Here is a 21,719-nt window from a genome sequence, read left to right as displayed (position 1 = left end):
GTCCGATACTGTAGTCAATTGAAATCCCCAGTCTTGGATTCCATAGGATTGAAATTTTTCTAAGTTTCACTGTGCACAAAATATTTTCCAACGTTTGTCTTACCCGGTTCCGAACGTGGACGCGCCTCTGATTTGGACTTCTTGGTGATGTTCATATTTCAATTATGTTGTTAATCAAATATTTTCCTTGCTTATGAATATAGATTGTGCCATAGTATCACGTGATCATTCACGTCATAGCTGCAAAAAATTCACCATAAATTTACACTTCTTTCTTGAATAGGCTGTTCTTTCAAGTTTTCAAAGGAATAGCTAGTCACTAATATTTCCGTTTACAACAGCTTTTTTAAAGGATATAGATTTGCTCACCACTTTTCTGCCATCATCGCCTTGAATAAAAAAAATGTGGTGATCTCATCATAGTTCAAAATAATGATCCCACAAACCAAAGACAGTTTTTACTGTAGCGGGATCAGAGGCCGCCGTTTTTCCAACATGAACAAGTGTATTAACGTTTCCTTGCTATAGCGGAACGGTTGTCTATCAGGTTGGTCTTTAAGCGGGTTCCAACGACTATCTCAGGGTGATCATCCATTAACATCGTTTACGAAACAAAATCTTCAAGAAGATCTCAATGCTAGTTGCTCGACACCCCCAAAAATAGGTTAAGGAAGTGGGTACCGACGTCCGAGACTTTACAACATCATAATCTTGTGCATATTATAGCTATCCTTTTCATATTAAATTCACCCTTTTTTTCCTAATAGGCTGTTCTTCAGAGCATTGGAATGTGGATGTGTGAATCTCACCAAAATTAGAGGACAAATCCAAACAAAACTTAGTATGTTAAAAAATATTTGCTGAAAAACTAGCTGCCTTTTTATATTCTAATATTTGATAAATACATTGTTAAGCCAACCTCGTAAATATTCATAAAGAATCGTACAATTATCTCCCCACTCTCTAACTAGAATAAGACTTAAAATGTTATGCATTCGGAGTAATGGCGTTCGGGTTAGTGACCCATTCGGGGTAGTGGCGTTCGGAGTAGTGCCATAGAGTCGCCAAAGTTACATCTTCAAGCATTGTCTTAGGCAGAAATAGCTCAAAAAAAAAAAAAAAATGATTCAGGGATTCTTCAAAGTATTTAGCCATAAATAGCTCTTATCTATTATCTTACGAATATGTTCACAAATACCTTTTGGGTTTGTTCAAAAAAGTTTGATGGACACTTCCGAATTTTCCCTGTATATTTTCTAGCATTATTCTTCATTAGGATTACATTCCTGCAGAAGTTTCTCCAGACAATTCTGAGAAATTTCATAAGATATGTTTTCAACATTTGAAATCGATTTCCCATGGAGTTAAGTGATGTTTCTCAGGAATTGTCCAAATTTTCAAACAAAAATTCTTGTGGAGATACATTAGGAATAATTCCAGAGATTTTTTTTCGAGACTTCTTCTAATGTTTACTATAGGTTTAACTATCATTTCTCTTTGAATTCCTCCAAGAACACAAGACATCATCTACATTCAAAATAAATCTATCAATGTATTACTTATACAAGATATATTAGAATAAATCCGTTGGATTTCCTGAAAGAATTGCAGTTTGATTTCCCAAAACATGAATTGAAGGATACTTCCTAAAAGAAATCCGTTGGATTTCTTAAAAAAAATCCACAAGGAATATTTCAAGGAACTACTGGATCGATTTTCGGAGCATTTTCGGAAAAATTTATCATATCTGGATGGAATTGCGGAGGACCTTTTTTTATTATACCTAAATAATTTCGGAATGGAATACTTAAAGGGTTTTCTAGTGTTTCTCATGGATATCTCTGAAAGAACTCTGAAAGAATCTTTGTTGGATTTACTTAAAAAAAAATATATGTCTGCAACAAATGTTAGTATAAAGATCATGAACTTATGTGCTGTGCCTTCAAGTTTTAGAGCACATTGAAGAGTTTCTGGAGGAATTCTTGGCAGAATTCAGATAACCCGGAGAAGAATTTTAAAACAAATCCTATAAAAAAAACATTTTTCTAGGTGATATTCTATCGGATTTATCAGATGAATATTTGTGAGGCACCCGAAGAAATGCATATTCTAACGTTTTATGCGAAAAGAGCGCGGAAATTGTATTTAATAATCGTTTTGCGCGAAATTCGTGAATAATTTTTCAAGGTCGTTTGCACCCTTCTGATGCAAATCCTGGCTACGCCCATGTCTTTGATTATTCATTTCCCACAAAAAAAAATCTTCGATAAGACTCTGTTGTAATAGAATGAAAGGATTAGGTGCAACTGCTCTCGAGCAATGCGCATTTATGTTTATGATACTACTCTAGACTAGCCGTTTTAGGTTCTTGGAACATTAAAAAACATCGTATTGGAATTTTGAGATTTTTTAGAGAACTCATCCGATTTGTATGATTTTTTCAGAGGAGCTTCTTATTACCTGGTCCTATCACTATCAAAATCACTAAGATAAAAAGTGATCTAGCAGAAAAAAAAACTGTGTTCGCATCAATTTGGTGTATTCGACGAATTTGTTCCTTATCACCTATTGAATATATGTGCTGTAGACACCAAGTTGATCCGACGCATAGCTCTTTTGACAGGAAAATGTCTTGGTGCATTTCTTTGTCAAAATTCAACTTATTTGTTACTTTTGAATCAATAGTTTTCGCACAAATTTCTCAATAGTTATCAAAAATTGAGATAATTTGTAGTTCTTCACAGTAAAAAAGAATCGGTTGAGAAACGGCGGAGATATAGCTAACTGAAGTTGGCCATTTTTTATGGAAAAACGGCTTTGGTTCATTCTATATGTCCGAGGCTTTAGATTTTCTAGGAAAATTTCTTAGGCTCTTCTGGGAGAAGGTGCATCATTAGGGGCAACAACATGAGGTGATTGCAATCTCTTTCTCCTATTTAATTATCATTTCAAACACCTTTTCATCTCTTTATGACAGGCTATCGTGCTGAGAATCGGAGTAAAATTTGCTGAAACGACTGACTTTCCTTTGTACATTGCTATGAATATTGTATCATCGCAGTCTTTGTGCAATATTTGAATCGGTAGTCAGACTGGATTTCAGTTGAAAAATTGTATTCGCATATTTGCTTTTTCAGCAAAGATTCAAAAGCTTTAGCCTACAGAGTATGCTGATAGGTCGAAAATTCTGAATCGAGTCCAATTACTTTTCGTTTTTAATGGCTTATAAAAGCTATCTGGATATATTGAATCCAATTTTTTTTTATTAAATTGTCGAGTCAGGTTTTGATCAGCTAGCATAAAAATAACTAAGATTTCTTCATGACCAATTCACTGAGTTGAATCATTATGGAACGAATGATGAAGAGAGCGGAACTTACATGTTATCCTTTTAGGCTTTTTAAATTCGATCGAGAATGTAAAAAAAACGAAAATTAGCTGTACAAAACTTGAATGTTATAAGGGCGTGGTCACCAAGGTATGGCACGCGTGCCGTACGTGTTATCTGTATTCCTTACCGCACAATTTTTCTTTGAGGAGCTGTTCTACTCACAAAGTTAACAAAAACATCATTCTTATTAATACGAGAACTATCTACTATCAGAAGTAACAAAGGTTAAGAAAACAGGGCTGAGAATCACTGTCTTAAGACCTGATGTTGCATCATTGAAAGCGAAAAGATTTCCAATCCGAAAAATCTTTCAATCGGCGTGATCCGAACCCTTAGCATGGTCGTGCTGAATAACTTCACGTTTAACATTCCGGCTCATTGGGCGCTTAATAACAATCAGTGCTGGGAACGGTAATAGTAGTAGGCTTGAATTTCGCGATAATCACGTGGCTCTTCCCAGTACAGTATTGACAATTCGAGTGACAGTTAGAAGTTTGGCAGTCAAAACTTCGGCGAAGTTCGGCGTTGGCATTCTTATTTGGTGCTTCGCCGACGCATAAGGATTGCCTTTGTCGGCGTAGCACTTCGGTAGAATGCCGACGCCGAACTTCGGCGAACTTTTGTCGGTGATATTTCATTTCTCTCATGAACTTCGTTCTAAAGTTAATCTGGATGCACAATAGTTTAAAAACGTGAATCTCATCAAGTAGCCTATGTTGGGTGCATGAATTTTCTAAATCAGTGAGCAATTCTCGCTGAAACCAGGCCGCCATCGGCACCCATCGTTAGAATTCCAATTTTATGTCACTGATCGCTAGTTTTCGATAAAACTTAAGGGTGGTCTTTTCTGTTTTCTCAAATTGGTGGACCCCTCGTACGCCAGCTAGCTGAACAGTTTGCGAAAAAGCCCATTTTTAGATAAATCTTGGGTATTTCTTCACGGGATATGTCTCACATTTCGCTTGGAACACATAACAAACTTAGTGGCATCGTATAGAGAGAGGATATAGCTTTCATTTAAACTTGAAAAAAATTTGGCGGCCATTTTGAATTTGGCCGCCATCTTGAATTTTGTTAGAAAAATCGATTTTTCACCATTAGCGCACCGCTAGTTTTGAATTCTGAGATCACCATCAGAAAGCTGAGGAAAAATTGCGTAAGATAGGCTACAGAAACTAGGTGAGCAATGGTATTTACCCTATCAAATGAACGATTTTCTAAATCATTTTATACGATTTTGACGTATATGGCATGTGCAATCAATACAAACATCATTTTTTGTACAACAAAGAAACAAGTTTTCAACCTTTGGTGTTTTATTCGAGTCGAGTAAAGAATAAGAATATTATATTTAGTGAAAAAATCTGGCGGCCATCTTGGATTTTGACGCCATCTTGATTTTAGGTAGTAGAATTAATTTTGCACCTTAATAGCACTCAGCATGTCGAATTTAGAGGCTACCAATAAAAAAGGTTACGTATACTCTTCTTCTTATTATTTTTCATTTTACTGACGTTACGTTCTTACTGGAACCGAGCCTGATACTCAGCTGTATTAGTTATAAATACAGGTTATTAAACAGGAATTTTCTTTTTTAATGCGATTTCTGACAACAGAATAATTCTTCGACATATCTTTGAATTCAGTAATAATGAAAAAATAAATTCAATAAATGAAAACCGTCAAAAAACATTTTTTTACCCTTTGCATTGTTGTTCATTGTATGAAGTTTATAGATTGCGTGTCGGGACATTAGTAAGCCTTGTGGTAATATCTGTAGTTCTAACGTAAAACATTGACAAAAGTGCATTAATTTATAATGCAAGTCTTAAATTTTGAAGCAAAAAACTTCCTTGATTTTCTAAGTCATAAAGTATCGTTTTTAGTACCGCCCAACATGCATGTGAAAAATAGCGAAATTGAATGATGAGAAGCAGGTTTTGTTCTAATGTGGACGTATTGCCGGAAGGCAGGTGTATAATTTCGAGGTTAGAAAAACTGGCGGCCATCTTGGCTTTCGACGCCATCTTGGTTTTTAGCAGTTGCATGATTTTTTACCATCTCAGTGCTTATCATGTTGAATTATAAGGCCAGATTCCTTCTTCCTTATCTTATCTCAGCTGTTCAACTGATTGTTCATTTGTATCAATGGTTTTAGACCAAATAAATGAAAGAAATAATGCTATTTTACAACTCGAAGATATGCAGAAGAATCATTCAGGTAGCAAAAAAGCGTTAAAAAAATCCTATTTGATAATTTGTTTTTAAAATTAGTTAAGCAGAAGGGCTGGCTCTGTTCCAGTAGGGACGTAACGTGAGGGAAAAGAATAACAAGAAAAATAATAAGTGTAACGGTAGCATTGAAATTCAACATGTTGAGTGTCAACAAGGTGAAAACTCATTCTACTACTTAAAACAAGATGGCGTCAAAATCCAAGATGGCTGCCAGATTTTTTCACTCAAATTAATACTCCTATTCTTCATCTGTCTCAAATAATACACCAACGATAGAAAACTTGTTTTTTTGTTGTACAAAAAAATATGTTTGCATAGATTGCACTCGCCATATACGTCAAAATAGTAGAACATGATTTAGAAAATCGTTCATATCATAGGGTAAATACCTTTGCTCACCTAGTTTTTGTAGTGTATCTTACGCAATTTTTCCTCAGCTTCCTGATGGTGATCTCAGAATTCAAAACTAGCGGTGCGCTAATGGTGAAAAATCGATTTTTCTAACAAAATTCAAGATGGCGGCCAAATTCAAAATGGCCGCCAAAATTTTTTCAAGTTTCAATGAAAGCTATATCCTTTCTCTATACGATGCCACTAAGTTTGCTATGTATTCCAAGTGAAATATGAGACATATCCCGTGAAGAAATACCCAAGTTTTATAAAAAAATGGGCTTTTTCGCAAACTGTTCAGCTAGCTGGCATTCGAGGGGTCCACCAATTTGAGAAAACAGAAAGGACCACCCTTAAGTTTTATCGAAAACTAGCGATCAGTGACATCAAATTGGAATTCTAACGATGGGTGCCGATGGCGGCCTGGTTTCAGCGAGAATTGCTCAGTAGTGTCATGGACCGATGCACTAGTTCACTAATTTGACGTTTGAGCGGTGCCGAATTCACTGGTTGCCATGGTTCCATAAATAACACGGCACCGCTAAAACGTCAAATAGTGAACCTGCATAGGTTCATTGAATGCTGTAAATGCGGGAAATACAGTGGGAAATAGTAGTTATGGGTTCCCTTAGCAACGGGTGTTTTGAAATTTATGAAATTTTGAAATTTACTAAAATTTATGGCCATTTACGTGTTAAAATATGAAAGGTATTACAGGTCACAGATTTATCTAAATATTCTTTTGCAACTCTCATCTTATCTCTCCCCATTTGCATTTTTTTAGGTGGCTAAAGCAAGTTCGGTGCCGCATGATTTCTATGCCCGTAAGACTACGAACCAATAAGCTACACACTTATCGACCAAGCGTCTCCATTGATTCATATGCATATTCACTTCGCTTACCAAGTGCTCGATTCTCCCAAAACTCAAACCATTGCCTAAGCAACAAAAATCGCGCACTTACCTTATCGTGGCTCTCCTCCAGCTCAATGATCCGGAATTCGAGCAGTTCATTCTGCTCGCGCAGTTCGTGGCTCTCCCGAAGCAGATTTTCCTCTCGCTGCACTAAATAATCGATCCGCTCGGCAAACTTCGCTCTCTCCTGCTGAGCTTGCGCCGCCTAAAAACAAGCAAAACAAATCATTAATCTCTGCGTCGAGTCTGAGTCACGACGATAGCCACCGCCGCACATGCCACATGGATACTGACCTCCATCAACTCCCGCTCGAGATCGTCGATCTGCTCTTTGGCCTTGCCGTAGTCTGCACTGAGCAGATCGTACTTGGCCTGCATCCGATCCAGCTCCAGTTTGATCTCCTGGAGTTGGCTTTCGTCCCGAAGCGACTGCAGATGCTTCCGCTCGGTGTCGTCGGAGGTCGCCGGTTGAAGGTGGATGTGTGCCCGCCAGACTTCCGGCGAGTTTGGGCAACCGGTTGGCTGCGGGCTAAGGGATGGCGGCGCAGATGATATGGCAGAATCGGCATCGGAAACTGAGGACAACTGTCTACCGGTTGTCATCATGGCGGTGGTCGTTGACCGAACTACACTTGGTTCACTGCTAGGGGTGCAATTACTACTACTACTACTGGCGTGACTGAGGACGTTTCCGTCGTTCAAATGACTTACTAATCTAACAGAAGCATGCAAATCGTTGTGAGCTTCCATTGTTCGTGATTCGTGTGGCTGAAATTCGTGGAGGAATTAGAATCGTCATTCGTTTGGAAAAGCAGGAAGTCATGTTGATGTTACTCACCTGAGATGCACTGTCATCGTCGCCACACGTCGTCGTTTCTAATCCTAAGGGGTTACTATCGCTAGTGTTAAAGTGTTTCGTTGGCTGATTACAGCTAGGGTGGTGAGGGATATTGCTGCCACCGTTGTTGCAGTTCGTCGTTTCCGAAGAAGGAGTCGAACTGTGGTTGCGAACGTTGAGGGTCGTCGTTGACTGCTTGGCCGGGGCTGCTACCGGATCAGCTTCAGCATCATTCTGTTCCGACTCGTCGCAGACAGACTGGATGCTACTTTGGCTGGTGCTCTTGCTGATTGTTCCGCTACATGTCGATTCGGACTCACGCAGTTTTCGCATCTGGACGAGATAGGGGAGAGAGAGAAAAGCAGATGTAAATATGAGAATTAGGGCTAATTATTTTTTTCTGGTCGAAAACTCGTAAGCATTTATCAGATCAAATGAATGAAATTGATCAATTAATCCCGTTTACGGTACTCTTTGGAACCTCTTTTGTTGTAATCAACCAGTTTACATGTTAAATGTGACTTCTCTTTTTGGTCTTTATGTTTTCATTTTTTTTATGTTACAGATGGTTCCGAATGTAGAGCGTACATTTTATTATATTGAATACTTGATTGTGCATTACAATCTATAAGGCACTAACAAGCGCCCTGTTTCCCGAAATAATATCAAGAGGTAGTTCCGAGGAACATATGGCATGTTGTATGTTGATCCCATTGGAACTCAGATAGCTGGGAAGAAAAAAAGTATCTAGCATTTGCTACAAGTGAGAGAAATAAATGAACTGCCATGAATTCCAGAAAACTTTAGAATATAGAGTCGAAATCTGCAAGCGTAATCTATGAATCTTTGAAAATATTCGAATGGTCACAGAAGTGCAGTACAATTTATTGCTCAGAATGTACATTAGAAATGGTAGTCAGTACTGTAGTGTCTGGAGGAAGGAACCGGCACATGTAAAACTAATAGCTAGATCAGCCGAATTGCAACAGAAGACTTTTCAAGACTCACACCAGGATTGCTAATATAATTTGGAAAATGTCTGGCGAGTTCAAAATAAAAATTCTTGCAAAAGCTGGCATGATATGGCAGATATGCTACAGTGGGGACCAAAATCCGTACACTTGATACAAATAGTAGGCGTTTTATATGAAGTGGACGGATTTAGATTCATGTTTTAAGATTTTGATCCCTCGTGGTACAGGATTTAAATTTCGACAGTAACAAACAATTATGCAATATAGGAAAATTGATTTTAATTCATTTCGACGCTGAAACTTGAGCTTGACATTTTTTGAATGCATAAGGCTGTATTGGAAAATATTCTAGTATTTCAGCTATAGTATTTATCAAATATGTCTGTTTAGAACCCTCATGAAAAGTTAATGAAATTTGCGATCTATTATTTTTAAATTATACACCGCACCCAGTGTGCAAACCCACCGTGCAAAGTCACAACACGCAGCGTTCCGTTTGTGCTGTGTAGTGTGGTGGGAAAACACTTCCCCAAGAAATTGAGCCAACAAGTGCAAAGAAAGGCCAATTCCAGTGAGAGGAACAAAATCCTCATAAGTTAGTAAGAAGAGTGGTCAAGTTCTTGAACAAAGTCCTTAATGTTTGATATTGTTCCTAACACTTAGACCCCTATGATTGTACCAAGTTAAAGCCAAAACGATTAATCCATGTGAAAGTTTTGCCATGCCATACGTCAAAAATTTATATCACCTTTATAAATGAAAACTGCTCTCTAAAAGAATTGGTCTGGCCAGTGTTTAAACTTCTGTACCGTCAATTTTTAAATAAACGGGAGTTTTCAAGAAAAATCTTCCCGTTTGTTTAGTTTTTTATTGTTACTGAAACTATATGCTCTTCTGCTTAGTTGATATCTTCTCTAGTACCCAGGGCTGCATTTACGGGGCGGCAGAGGGGTGCGTGTTCCCCGGCTCATACTTTTCGGAAACGCATCATAAGATTTGAATGATTTGGAAATGAACTTTAATGTGTAAAATAACTAGAATAAAATATTCAAACATTCAGAATGGGATTCAGTCGACTTTACGTAAAACTAGAAGATCAAGGAAGATTCTAAAACGATTTGAAAAAACAAGTGGAGTGTGCCATCCGTTTGCTTAAATTCTTGACGATTTTCTAACATGACTTTTCCAACTACAACGAAAGCTATCTCAACGAAGTTTAAAACTAGGTTCGAATGCAATTCATTTATCTGCAAATCAAGTAAAAGGACTTAATTATTTAATTTTTTTTTGGAAATTACTCTATCGATCACATTGCAGACCTGGTAGCGTTTAAGTGCCTTGAATATAGAAACTTTAGGAAACACTAGCTTGAAAATTTTTACCAAAAAGAGACCAGACAGGGAACAAAAAAAAAGAGACTGAAAATGGATTAAACAGGAAACAGAAAAAACAAAATGAAACCTAAAATGAACCAGAGGAAAAGAGAATCAGGCCAGATATTTCTTTTTTTTTTGTAACTCTTCATTACGACATTACGACAGTGTTACTGCTCGTACTGTCGTATGTATTTTTTCATGATTTTTTCTAGGAATTTCGTGAGAATTTAGGTATTTTCTCAAAGATTCAGAAATAATTCCGAAAATTAGGTTACTTTTTCCTGGATTTTAACAAGAATAACAATAGAAATAACCCAGGAATTTCTCCAAAGATTCTTTTAGATATTTTTCAAGGAACGCCTAAGCCATGATTGTACTAGTTGATTCTTTCATCGATTTCCTTAGTAACAGCTGTGGAATTCGGTTGAAGGATTAGTGAAAAAATACCTGGCGGAAATCCTAGTACAGTCTTTGGGAAAAACTCGAGGTAATCCCTGAGGAAATAGCTGAAGGTGAATCGTTGGAGTGCTCGAGGTTTTCTTGGTGAAACTCTTAAACATCCTTTGCAAAATCGCTGAAAGAATTTCTGGCAGAGGAATTCCTAAAAAAATCTAGAGGGATCCCAGTATGCATCGCTGAAAGCATTTCAGATGAAATCTCAAAAAAAATCTCTCGAAGATTTCATGAAGTTTTTCTATGAGATATTCTTAAGGAACCTGCTGAAAAGCTCCATTAAGGTGAAGATGCATCGAAGCCAAACCTCAAATTTTCAAGAGCACAAATCTAGAGAACCAGATAGCGGTTTGAGCTGAAAATTTAATCTATTGGTCACAGGCTGGTGGTGACCAATCGATCAAGTTTTCAGCTTAAACCGCTGTCTGGTTCTCTAGATTTGTGTTGGAAATTTGAGGTTTAGCTTCGATGCATCTTCACCTTAAAGTCTTTGATTTTTTTCTCTGGAGCCTGTAGAATTTAGCATCCAGGATTCACTGCAATACTAATGCGGGAAAAATAAAGCTCTTGAAAACATTCAAATTAAAATAAAGATCTTAGAGAGAATATTCAAAGACTTTCATTAAAATAGAGACCTACCCAACATACATTAGTAGCTGAATACCAGTTTTTTTCAGCTGAAATATGTTTGAGAGTGGTTGGTTCAACTCTTATTCCGTGAAAATGTTTGTTGACTTAAGTCTCTAGAAGAAGACCTGCTATCAGTCCTACAGCACATTCTTCAACTCAAAACTGTTATATAAATCTGTTTGTTCAAAAACTTAAATATTAAACATGAATAGAATAAGCTAAATTGTGGCTCTGAATTGTATGTTGGGCATTCCTCATTCCTCATTCCTCATTCCTTATGTCTAATTCCTCATTCCTTATTCCTCACTCCTCATTCATCATTCCTCATTCCTCACTCTTCAAACTTCGCTCCTCACTCCTCACTTCTCACTCCTCATTACTCGCTCCTCACTCCGTATTCCTCATTCCTTACTCCGCATTCCTCATTCCTCACTACTAATTTCTGACTCCTCACTCCTCATTGCTCACTCCTCACTCTTCATTCCTTACTCCACATTCCTCACTCCTTATTCCTCATTCCTTAGTCGTCAATCCGCATTCCTCATTTCTCATTTCTCATTCCTTACACCTCACTCCTCATTCCCCACTCCTCACTCCTCATTCCTCATTCCACATACCTAATTCCTCATTCCGCATTCCTCATTCCTCATTCCTCATTCCTCATTCCTCATTCCTCATTCCTCATTCCTTATTCTTCATTCTTCATTCCTCATTCCTTACTTCTCATTTCTCATTTCTCACTTCTCATCCCTCATTTCTCATCGTCTTCTCTAATACCGCTCTCAATCCCTACAAGTGTCATCAAAAACCTTCAGCAGTAAAGGTATTAATCCGTTGATTGCCGTCAGTATAAGAGCACATTGAAGCCTCCTGTATTTTGCCTGTGTTGGTAGCAAAGCTCGAAGCTTTGAGCCAACCCTTCTCCAGTAGAGAAGCTATGTAGAATACAGGACGCTTCGATGCTTACATACTTTAAAATGGCTTGCTCAATTTTCACCACCTAATTAAAAAATTTCAATCTTGTCGCTCCCTTGCGTCGCCTATGCTCCTATTCGTTTCCATCATTTGCTTCTATAGACTTCCTTTACCTTTGAGTTGCATAACCGCTTATAGCCATGTATACAGCCATAAAACAAAAATAATATTGTAAACAACTAAACTAAATGCTTCAAAAAGATGTCTAAAGATTTGGAATCGTTTGAGTACTTATGAAGTTATGGTCAAACAAATATGAATTTTTGAGTAAAATGAAGAAAAATTTGGAGATTTTTAAGTTTCGATTTTAAACAAATTTGATGTCCTACAAAGTTTACATAAATTTAATTTTTAAGATAATGGTGCTGAAAGTTTTAAAATTGACTTAGAAATTACCGATGTTATGGTGAAGGCCATTTGAAATATACTTGAAAATTCACCTCCAAATCTTAATATTTTTGGTTCAAACTTTGAGGATTCTCTTCTAATATGTATAGGACCTCCGTGGAACCAGTTCCAAAAGGCTTATTGTATTATTCTTCAAAACTGGCAAATTTGGCTATTAAAGATTATCATTTTGAAAAAACAGCTCAGACTTGATCGAACACGATCATATTAAGGGTATTTTTTTCTAAAGATTTCTCCAATATTTTATGCGAAATTACTCCTGCAATTCTTCCAAACCATTCCTCGTGTACTTTTTTAAGTAAAATCTTCATGGCATCTCCAAAAGTTCATCTAAGGTTCCACAACAGTAAATGTTCTAGTAATTTCAAACATCAACAAGGGTTACTTTCAAACTAAATCAAGTTTTGTCAGATGTTACTCTGAGCTATCTTCTGAAATATCTTCCGGATCAATATTTTTGAAAAAAAAAAATCTTGGCCTTTTTCTGGAGTTATTCCTGTGGAAATCCTTTCAATACATCTTTGGAAAACTTCTCTAAGAACTTCTAGAACAATTTCTGAAGGATTGATAGGAACTATCTCCGAAGAAATCCCTGAAGAAATTCTCTGGATAAAATCTGAACGATAATTTTGAAGGAAATTTTTCAAAATCCCTGGAGAAAATTCTAGTTGAAATCTTGAAGATGTTGTTAACGGGAATCTTGGTGGAAGTTTTAAGAAAATGATGGTAAAACCATCGGATACATTCCTGGAGTACTTATTTCTGAAAGGATCTTTTCAAGAATTCATGATGGAATATCCGAGACAACTTCTATGGTTAATCTTAGAAAAACTCTACACTTTATGTTTGAAGGTACCTAAAACAAAATCCTTAGATGCATTTTGTAATTTATTTGGAATTTCATTTATTGAGAATTTTAAAAGCAATCCAATCCAATCTCGGAAACACAATCATAGCTTTCCAGAGCCACTTCGCCAGCTTATATTCTCACTTTCATGGCAATTCACTGGAAGTCCTCTTGATAATTTACAGTAAACTAATGTATGTCCCACCAAGAATTAAAAAAAGGAAGAACTGTAGGCACATTAATTGACATTTTTGCTATTAAAGTAATGCTTTAACATATCAACATAAGTTCCATCATTTTAGGCATAATTCTACAAAAGCTGTTTGTTCATCGTTTATTTCAACAGTCGATTTTACATTAGCGCCTTACATTTAGTACGTATAAGGCCTTTTCGCAACATCTTATACGTGAAACTTTGCGCATATAAACATCGCATAACGCAAAAGGTGATTGCGTTATGAGCTTGACTGCCCATACTCGCAAAACAGTCCCATTTAAATTTTCATCAGTTTTGAGTTTTCTTCATGAATCATGTTTATTGTTAGTGTACTTCATGGTATCATACTTAAAATTGTATTTTTGTATGGACAAAATGCGAAAAAAATACCAAATCATGTGCGTCCCATAGTGAAAGTACCCGCATAACAGTCCCACTAGTAGATTACGACGAAAATCATGTACCCTTATTCCTATTATGATTTCTGTAATCTTGCATCGTAGTTTTCATCCCATAAGAAAAAGAAATGCTACAAATTACAGTGTTTAAAACTATCTGCACTCCATAACAAATGTTGCTTTTCATTTTTGTCTAGAATGCTTCTGGTGCGATGAGTGATTGAAACATATCTAGTCCTTATGAGTCTAAATTAAAAATAAGATAAATAGCTTCCCTCTAAGTCAAACCTATAGCTGTCATAACTTTTGTCTACTGATCAATTACCTAAATCTAACGACATGGAGTGGAGGCTTTTTGGGCTAACATGGGAATTAGAATACCATCACTGGTATCGTCGGCTGGTCAAGCAGTACGTTTAGCGACACTAATGGTGATAATTAAGAAGGTCCAATGAAAAGCCAGCATTATGGATATCTAAGAAATGTCCAACAGCTTTTTCGAAATCAGAACAATCAAAACTTACCCGCCTTAGTACCTGTGTGTCAGAAACTACAACATGCTGCAGGTGAATCCTAACTACTTTTCCTATATGGCCGGCCGCAACGCATCTATCAAACCCAGGAATGTCTTGAGGCCTGTCACTATCACCACCATATTATTTTATATTGTATAATAAGTATTGCAATTAAAATATGAAAGCACTATAGTAGCAAAAGGAAAAGTCCCTTGGAATCCATGATAAACTTGGCAATAAATGTGTCAAGATGCGCGATAACTAAGTAAGCTAGTCCCAAGTAATGGGACTGGTAACTCGGATAACGAGTCCCATTGGCAAGTATCTTGGATTTGTATATAAAAAACAACCGCATTCACAATATTTTAGTAGTTGTTCATTCTCTTGTACTCTAATGATAATGTGTTGAGTAATGTCACTAGAATTTTCTGCTGCCTGCAGTGGTGCTACGAAAACCTTTGCAATAATGTTCAATTGCGTTTTTCTCGACATGATGATTTTCCTGATGGGACTGTATTGCGAGTATGGGCAGATTGAGCTTGAGCTTGAGCTTGATTGGCCGCCCCTGGTTGCTACTCCAGTATCGCCAGATCAGCTGCACTTACACAATAAACCAACCGAATGACTGTTTGGGACTAACAGACACCCTCAGTGTATAAGTGCTGGTGATCTTCTATTTTAAGGCAACAATGGCGCCTGCCACGTCAGAATGCTGACCAATGAGGGAAAGGGGGAGGAATTGATGATGCATTCAACTGGCTCCCACGTAGACCGTATATACCACTGCATCTACGCCAGTTCATGCGGGAGTGTATGGGTTGGGGGAAAGGCATGGCAGAGAGGTTTGCTCTTTGGTTAGCAGATTGCCTATGTATCAGGCGTAAGGAAAGGCATGCTATAATGATGATAGAGTGAAAGCGTAGGGCAACGGTTTCTTGTCCGTCTCTGGTTCTAGCGTTTTGCTATGAACGGATAGGGTGTGAGTGTGATAGATTGAGGAGAATGGAAGATAGAAGCAAGTGAAATATACAAATACAAAGTACGAGGAAAGGGACGGGCCTGGGATTCAACCCATGACATTCTGCATATGAAGCAGAAGAGGTAGCCATTAGACCACCAACCCCGTCTATCGCAAAAGGTGATTTCGTTATGCGTACATTCTGGTTGTCTGGGTATGTATTTAGTAACAGGCCCTATTTGCAGCTGCAACACGTCGTTTCACTTCGCGGGAAACGTCGTCATGACATGACAAATGTGTTCCAAGGTGAACAAATCCTTCAACAATTTCAAGCAAATCCCCATTAAACACTACTTCAGCACCGAGGTAAATATCTGTTCCATTGTCGAACGGCCCTCATGAAAACCAGCTTGGTATTCACCATCTCATCGAGCGTTCTCATATCTTAAAGTAAAAAAATAGTTCACAAAATTGAGAAAAAAAAGTTTGGTCTAAATACTTTAGAAGTAAGGTTAACTCATTGCATTTCAAAAGAGTCATAGAAAGTTTCAATAAGACGTGAAATAACAGAGAAAAGAACAAAACATTTCAGTATGTTTTGGGGGGTGATTCCAAACTTTTACACTAGAATGTATAATACATTGTAATTGTATTGAGACAACTTTCATAACTTGTTGAAACATTTTCCGGAAGCATGGCCAATTTTTGGATCACTTTCGCTCGCAACGGAAGAAACCTCCTCAAATGCCCACATGTAACCTGTGACGAATGTCACAACTTTCCGTTGTCGAATCCCGCCGACTAGCATAATATTAATGAGACAGGGTGTTTGAATCGCGGCGTTGAAAGGAATACTATGTAAGGTTGAAAATGGCAACTACAGTACCTACCGTCTACACCTATCATTTCAGCCGAGTTGTCCCAGCATGACAGGGCACATTAAACTAAATCGCATAATCGCGTTCACATTCCTTTGGCTTTACCACCGCGACAACATTGCGTACAAGCTCGCTCAAGCCTCTCCCCGTGTTTGCCCAGAGTTTGCGTGGATGGATGGTTAGTTAGCGCAGACCATAAGCACTTAAGTTCAATGTCTCTTTTTGCTTCGCTTTTGAATGTTTTCTGAGCACCAGGTAACTAGTGGACCCATATGGGCCCCGTATGTGAACCTGTTTGGCGGAAATGCGATCGCGGCCGGATCAGACGGCTTATTATGGTCCCGTCCAGTCCAGTCCAGTTTGCGGATAAGTTCCGAGCACATGTGCGTGGGATTTCTTTCATAACTAAATAGTTAAATCCATGCCCAACCCTTGCGTGCGATCTGTGTGGCTGCTCCGGTTATCCAACAGCGGTGCACAGGAGTGATTTGGGTAAGTCATGGCTAACAATATTTTCTCTCCTTAATGATCTTCTAATTTATTAAAAAAAAACTAAAAATTAGAATTGTTGGCGATGCTGACTACAGAATTCCGGCTACGAAAAACGTTGTGGTTCAAATAACTAGTACGAGCCTCAACGATATGTTTGTACGAAGGGCATTCCCAAAAGTTTGACTCACGATTGCCTCCGCAATTAGCGCATACATTTTTTTGTATCTTCTTTGGTACAGGACAAACGTCCTTAGCGTGAGAAGAACCTCCGCAAATCATACATTTAGCATCTATGCGACAATGTTCGGTACCATGAACCCTCTTTTGGTCTCTTTTATTGTTTTCATATGTTGAATTTTGACCACGAATTTGTCTAGTTTCTCCTCTGTGCCCCGTGCCGATCCGTGGTGGGCGATTTAGATTACCCGAGCGAAAAAGGGGAACGGCAGGAAAAATTATGATACTCGGAAAATCTGCGTTTACGAGACGGGCCAATTTGCGACACAGGTCTCGGTCCAATTTTGAGCTGTGGGAAATCGGCTGGGCTCAATTATATGTAGGTAACGCGCCGGGCGAGCACCCAAAGCTGGCGGCGCGTAAGTAAGCAGGGATGATTAATTGCGATCGGATTACTTAAGGCGGCTAGAAGTGGAAGAAACGGTTTTGTTTTTGGAGTTAGGTGCTTTGGTGCACTGAATTGTTAAATAGCGCGTATAATGCTTTCGGCATTCTTTGGTGCTGGGTGTTTGTATGGAGGCATTTGCTGCGCATGTTTTCCGCATGATTTAGTCTTGTGTTCGATTGCTAAATGGTGAAAATCTATTTGGCGCCTATTTGTAACTTGATTTTACGCTTAAGCATGAAGTATTTAAATGTCTATACAGCACGCAGTATTGCTCCAACGAGGAAAAAATTACTGGTGTTTTGAGCTGATTATTCGTAACTCTTCAGTTACGACCGAAATGCATACCTTTAAATGGTTTTACTCAAGCTGGAAACATTCGATCAAATTTTGTCTTTCAGAAATAACCTCTGCAAATCCTTTAAAACGATTCAGTGAACTGACTTCTGTTACGATTGCAATGGGTAGCCTAATTTTAACAGGTATTTAGAAGATCTAACCGTTCTCAGGCAAGTGGTTAGAGTCCGCGGCTGCAAAGCAAAGCCATACTGAAGGTGTTTGGGTTCGATTCCCGGTCAGTGCAGGATCTTTTCGTAATGGCTTCCCTGAGCATAGAGTATCATCGTACCTCCCACACGATACACGAATGCGAAAATGACAACATTGAGGACGTAATGCCAATAAGAAGAAGAAGGGATCACATTATATTCAATTATACTTGAAATTTGCCTACTTCCAGGGGCACAAACGCACATAACCCTTTTCACTCGACTTGACCAAGTGACTCACCGGAATAACTCCGACTGCATGTGTAGGAACATTTCCGAAATCCTTTGACCAGTTTTAGAAACTAGATATGTGTACGAGTATACTGACAAAAAAATAGTTGAAATCCGTATAATATTCGCGGAGCGGTGGGAGTTTTAGTATTTTTTTCTTTCACTCAAGTCTTCACGGGTTAAGAACTTGTTCAACTGTGCTATTTGGCAGGCTATCACCGCAGCCCTACACATAATGCGGGTCCCCGAATACCTGTGTAAAGTTCAGCAAAACTACTCTCAGAACCGGGTTCTGCTTTATGGCACAAATCAGGGATGGATGTCAACCAAAGTGACGGCGCGAGTTCCACAGGGATCCATACTTGGTCCAACACTGTGGAACATGATGTACGATGGAGTGCTAACCTTGTCACTGCCGAATGGAGTCAAGATCGTCGGGTTTGCAGATGACGTCGTTCTTGCGATAACTGGCGAGATTGCGGAGGAGGTGGAGATGGCAGCAGGAGAGGAATAACTCGGAGGAAGAAAGGTGGACCCACATGCTCATTCCTAACGTGTCAGTGTGGACGAACGAAAAACATAGAGAAGTTAATATCTTCCTGACCCAGTTTTTGTCAGGCTAAATTTGGACACGCAGAGTCTCCACATTGTCCTGCCTGTCTAAATATAAAGTACACCGGAGCATGTAACACCGCTAGCGCATGACGGCTCACCATAGTAGCATGTCCGAAAGAACTTGAAACTATTGAGAACCAGAGCTACAGGTCCAAAGCCCTGGTAAAGGTGGATGGTTGTGATGGCTATGACCGTGGTCGTCATGTAAAGAACAAGCGGACAATGCTGTATCGTGTCAGCACCGAAGAGGCAGCCCCTCTAGCACGATGTAGGTAGCACATCCCTGGTTAGGTGGCCTATCGAAGACTCTTCACCAACAAAGAAAGGCAAAAGTAGAGCAAACGGATTGATTTTACGGCAACAGACCCGGCAACGAATAAAGGACAACGATTGGAAAGTTGGATCTTGGAACGTGAGAACTTTGAATGAACCCGTGCGTGTTGGGCTCCTGGCTCGTGAACTGCGGAATGTCGGCGTGAACGTGGCAGCTATCCAGGAAATACGCTGGCCGAGAACCGGAGAACGCGAATTCCGAGCGGTGGACCCCATCGCCAACACTTCATTCAAGTACCACATCTACTACAGCGGTGGCGACAGAGCAGAACGTGGGGTTGGCTTCATAGTGATTGGGAAGCAGATGAAGCGAATTATTCGGTGGAAACCGGTAAGCGACCGAATCTGTGTGTTGAGAATGAAGGGCAAGTTCTTCAACTACAGCCTGATCAGCATATATGCGCCAAGGAACGATAAGCCCGATGACATGAAGGATGAGTTCTATGAGAGCCTGGATAAGGCCTACGGAGAGTGCCCAAAACAAGACGTCAAGATAGTCATTGGCGACGCAAATGCGCAGATCGGGAAAGAAGATTTCTTCCGACCCGTCATTGGAACGGAAAGCCTTCATTCCGTTACCAATGATAATGGTCTGCGGCTAGTAACCTTCGCTGCTGCTAGAGGGATGGCAATCAGCAGTACGTACTTCGCGAGGAAGAATATCCGCAAACACACCTGGCGACACCCGAGTGGCGATGCTCCCAAATAGACCACGTGCTGGTTGATGGGCGACATTTCTCAGATGTCATTGATGTCAGGACCGAATATCGACTCGGATCATTATCTCGTTGTAGCTAAAATTCGGGCGCGGTTATCCAGCGTCACGAGTTTCACAGCAAACAGAACGCTACGCTTCAATATACAACGCTTGTCGACTGATGGGGTAGCTGCGCAGTACCGTCAGCAACTAGACGAGAAGTTGGGAAGCGTCAACGTTGCTGGAGACGTCGACAGCCTGTGGGACCCTATCCACGAAGCTGTGACAACAACGGCGCGGGAAGTGATCGGCACTTTCAGGAGCACTTTCAGCAATTGTTGAACGGTGAGAATGGAAATGTAGCGAGGAACAGGATGAACATAAATGATGGCGATCAAGCTGTGAACCCACCGACCATAGGAGAGGTTAAAAAGGCTATCAGTGAGCTGAAGAACTGTAAGGCTGCTGGGAAGGACGAGATCCCGGTCGGGCTTCTCAAGCACGGAAGCTTTACCAGTCGATCCACCGAGTACTGCTGAAGGTATGGGAGGACGAAGAATTGCCCACCGGCTGGTTGGATGGCCTCATCCGCCCTATCTACAAGAAAGGGCACAAACTGGAGTGTGCCAATTACAGAGGAATTACCCTGCTGAATTCGGCGTACAAAATTATGTCGCGCTTCCTGTTTAACAGACTGAGACCGCTCGAGGAGTTCTTCGTCGGCGAATACCAAGCTGGTTTTCGTGAGGGCCGTTCGACAACGGACCAGATGTTTAGCTTGCGAATGATCCTAGACAAATTCCGGGAGTATAACTTGCAGACTCACCATCTGTTTATTGATTTCAAGGCGGCGTACGACTCAGTGAAAAGAAATGAGCTTTGGCAGATAATGTCTGAAAATGGTTTTCCGGCGAAACTAATTAGGCTGATACGTTCTACGCTGGATGGTTCGAAATCAAGTGTTCGGATCGCAGACGAGGTGTCAACCTCGTTCGTGACGTTAGATGGATTGAAGCAGGGAGACGCACTTTCGAATTTATTGTTCAACATTGCACTCGAGGGTGCTATTAGGAGATCTGGCGTGCAGAGAAATGGCACTATTATCACAAGGTCACACATGCTCCTTGGCTTTGCGGACGATATAGACCTAATTGGAATCGATCGCAGGTCAGTGGAAGAGGCCTTCGTGCCTCTGAAGAGGGAGACAGTGAGGATAGGCCTGACCATTAATTCTACCAAAACGAAGTACATGGTTGCAGGTAGAGATAGAGTCAAGCATGGTGGTGTAGGTGCTGAGGTAGTGTTTGATGGGGATGTGTTTGAAGTTGTTGAAGAATTTGTTTACCTCGGAACACTTGTGACATGTGACAACGACGTTTCCCGCGAAGTGAAAAGACGTGTTGCGGCTGCGAATAGGGCCTTTTACGGACTACGTAACCAGCTTAGGTCCCGCAGCTTGCAAACGGAAACAAAATTCGCCCTGTATAAAACATTGATTCTTCCGGTGGCTCGCTACGGGCACGAAGCGTGGACGTTGAAAGAGTCAGAACGAAAAGCTCTCGGTGTTTTTGAGCGTAAAGTGCTGCGGACAGTACTCGGAGGGAAACTCGAAAATGGTGTGTGGCGCAGACGCATGAATCACGAGTTGTATCAAGTGTACAAAGATGCGAATATTATCAAGCGTGTAAAATACGGTAGACTTCAGTGGGCTGGTCACTTAGTGCGAATGTCGGAAGAAAGAATTGCGAAAATAATATTCAGCGGGGAACCAGGTAGAGGTCAG

General features: G+C 39.7%; 1 protein-coding gene across 4 annotated transcripts in view; it reads right to left on the bottom strand.

Annotated features, from left to right (window-relative positions):
• The window catches only part of LOC5579248 (putative leucine-rich repeat-containing protein DDB_G0290503), a 526,898-nt gene that overhangs the window by 99,784 nt on the left and 405,395 nt on the right, over window positions 1–21,719 (bottom strand). For all 4 annotated transcript variants that reach the window (XR_002501244.1, XR_002501243.1, XR_002501242.1 and 1 more), the window contains exons 6-8: window positions 7,770–8,102; window positions 7,226–7,699; window positions 6,981–7,136 (exon numbers count right to left, since the gene is read on the bottom strand). Coding sequence is in view for 1 of the 4 variants with exons in the window: in XM_021849556.1 (XP_021705248.1) it covers window positions 6,981–7,136; window positions 7,226–7,699; window positions 7,770–8,102 (963 nt within the window). In the remaining 3 variants the exon portion in view is untranslated. The remainder of the gene's footprint in view (window positions 1–6,980; window positions 7,137–7,225; window positions 7,700–7,769; window positions 8,103–21,719) is intronic.

This window comes from Aedes aegypti, chromosome 3, assembly GCF_002204515.2.
Source record: "Aedes aegypti strain LVP_AGWG chromosome 3, AaegL5.0 Primary Assembly, whole genome shotgun sequence".
NCBI lineage: Eukaryota > Metazoa > Arthropoda > Insecta > Diptera > Culicidae > Aedes > Aedes aegypti.
This window is presented reverse-complemented; position numbering and strand designations above follow the sequence as displayed.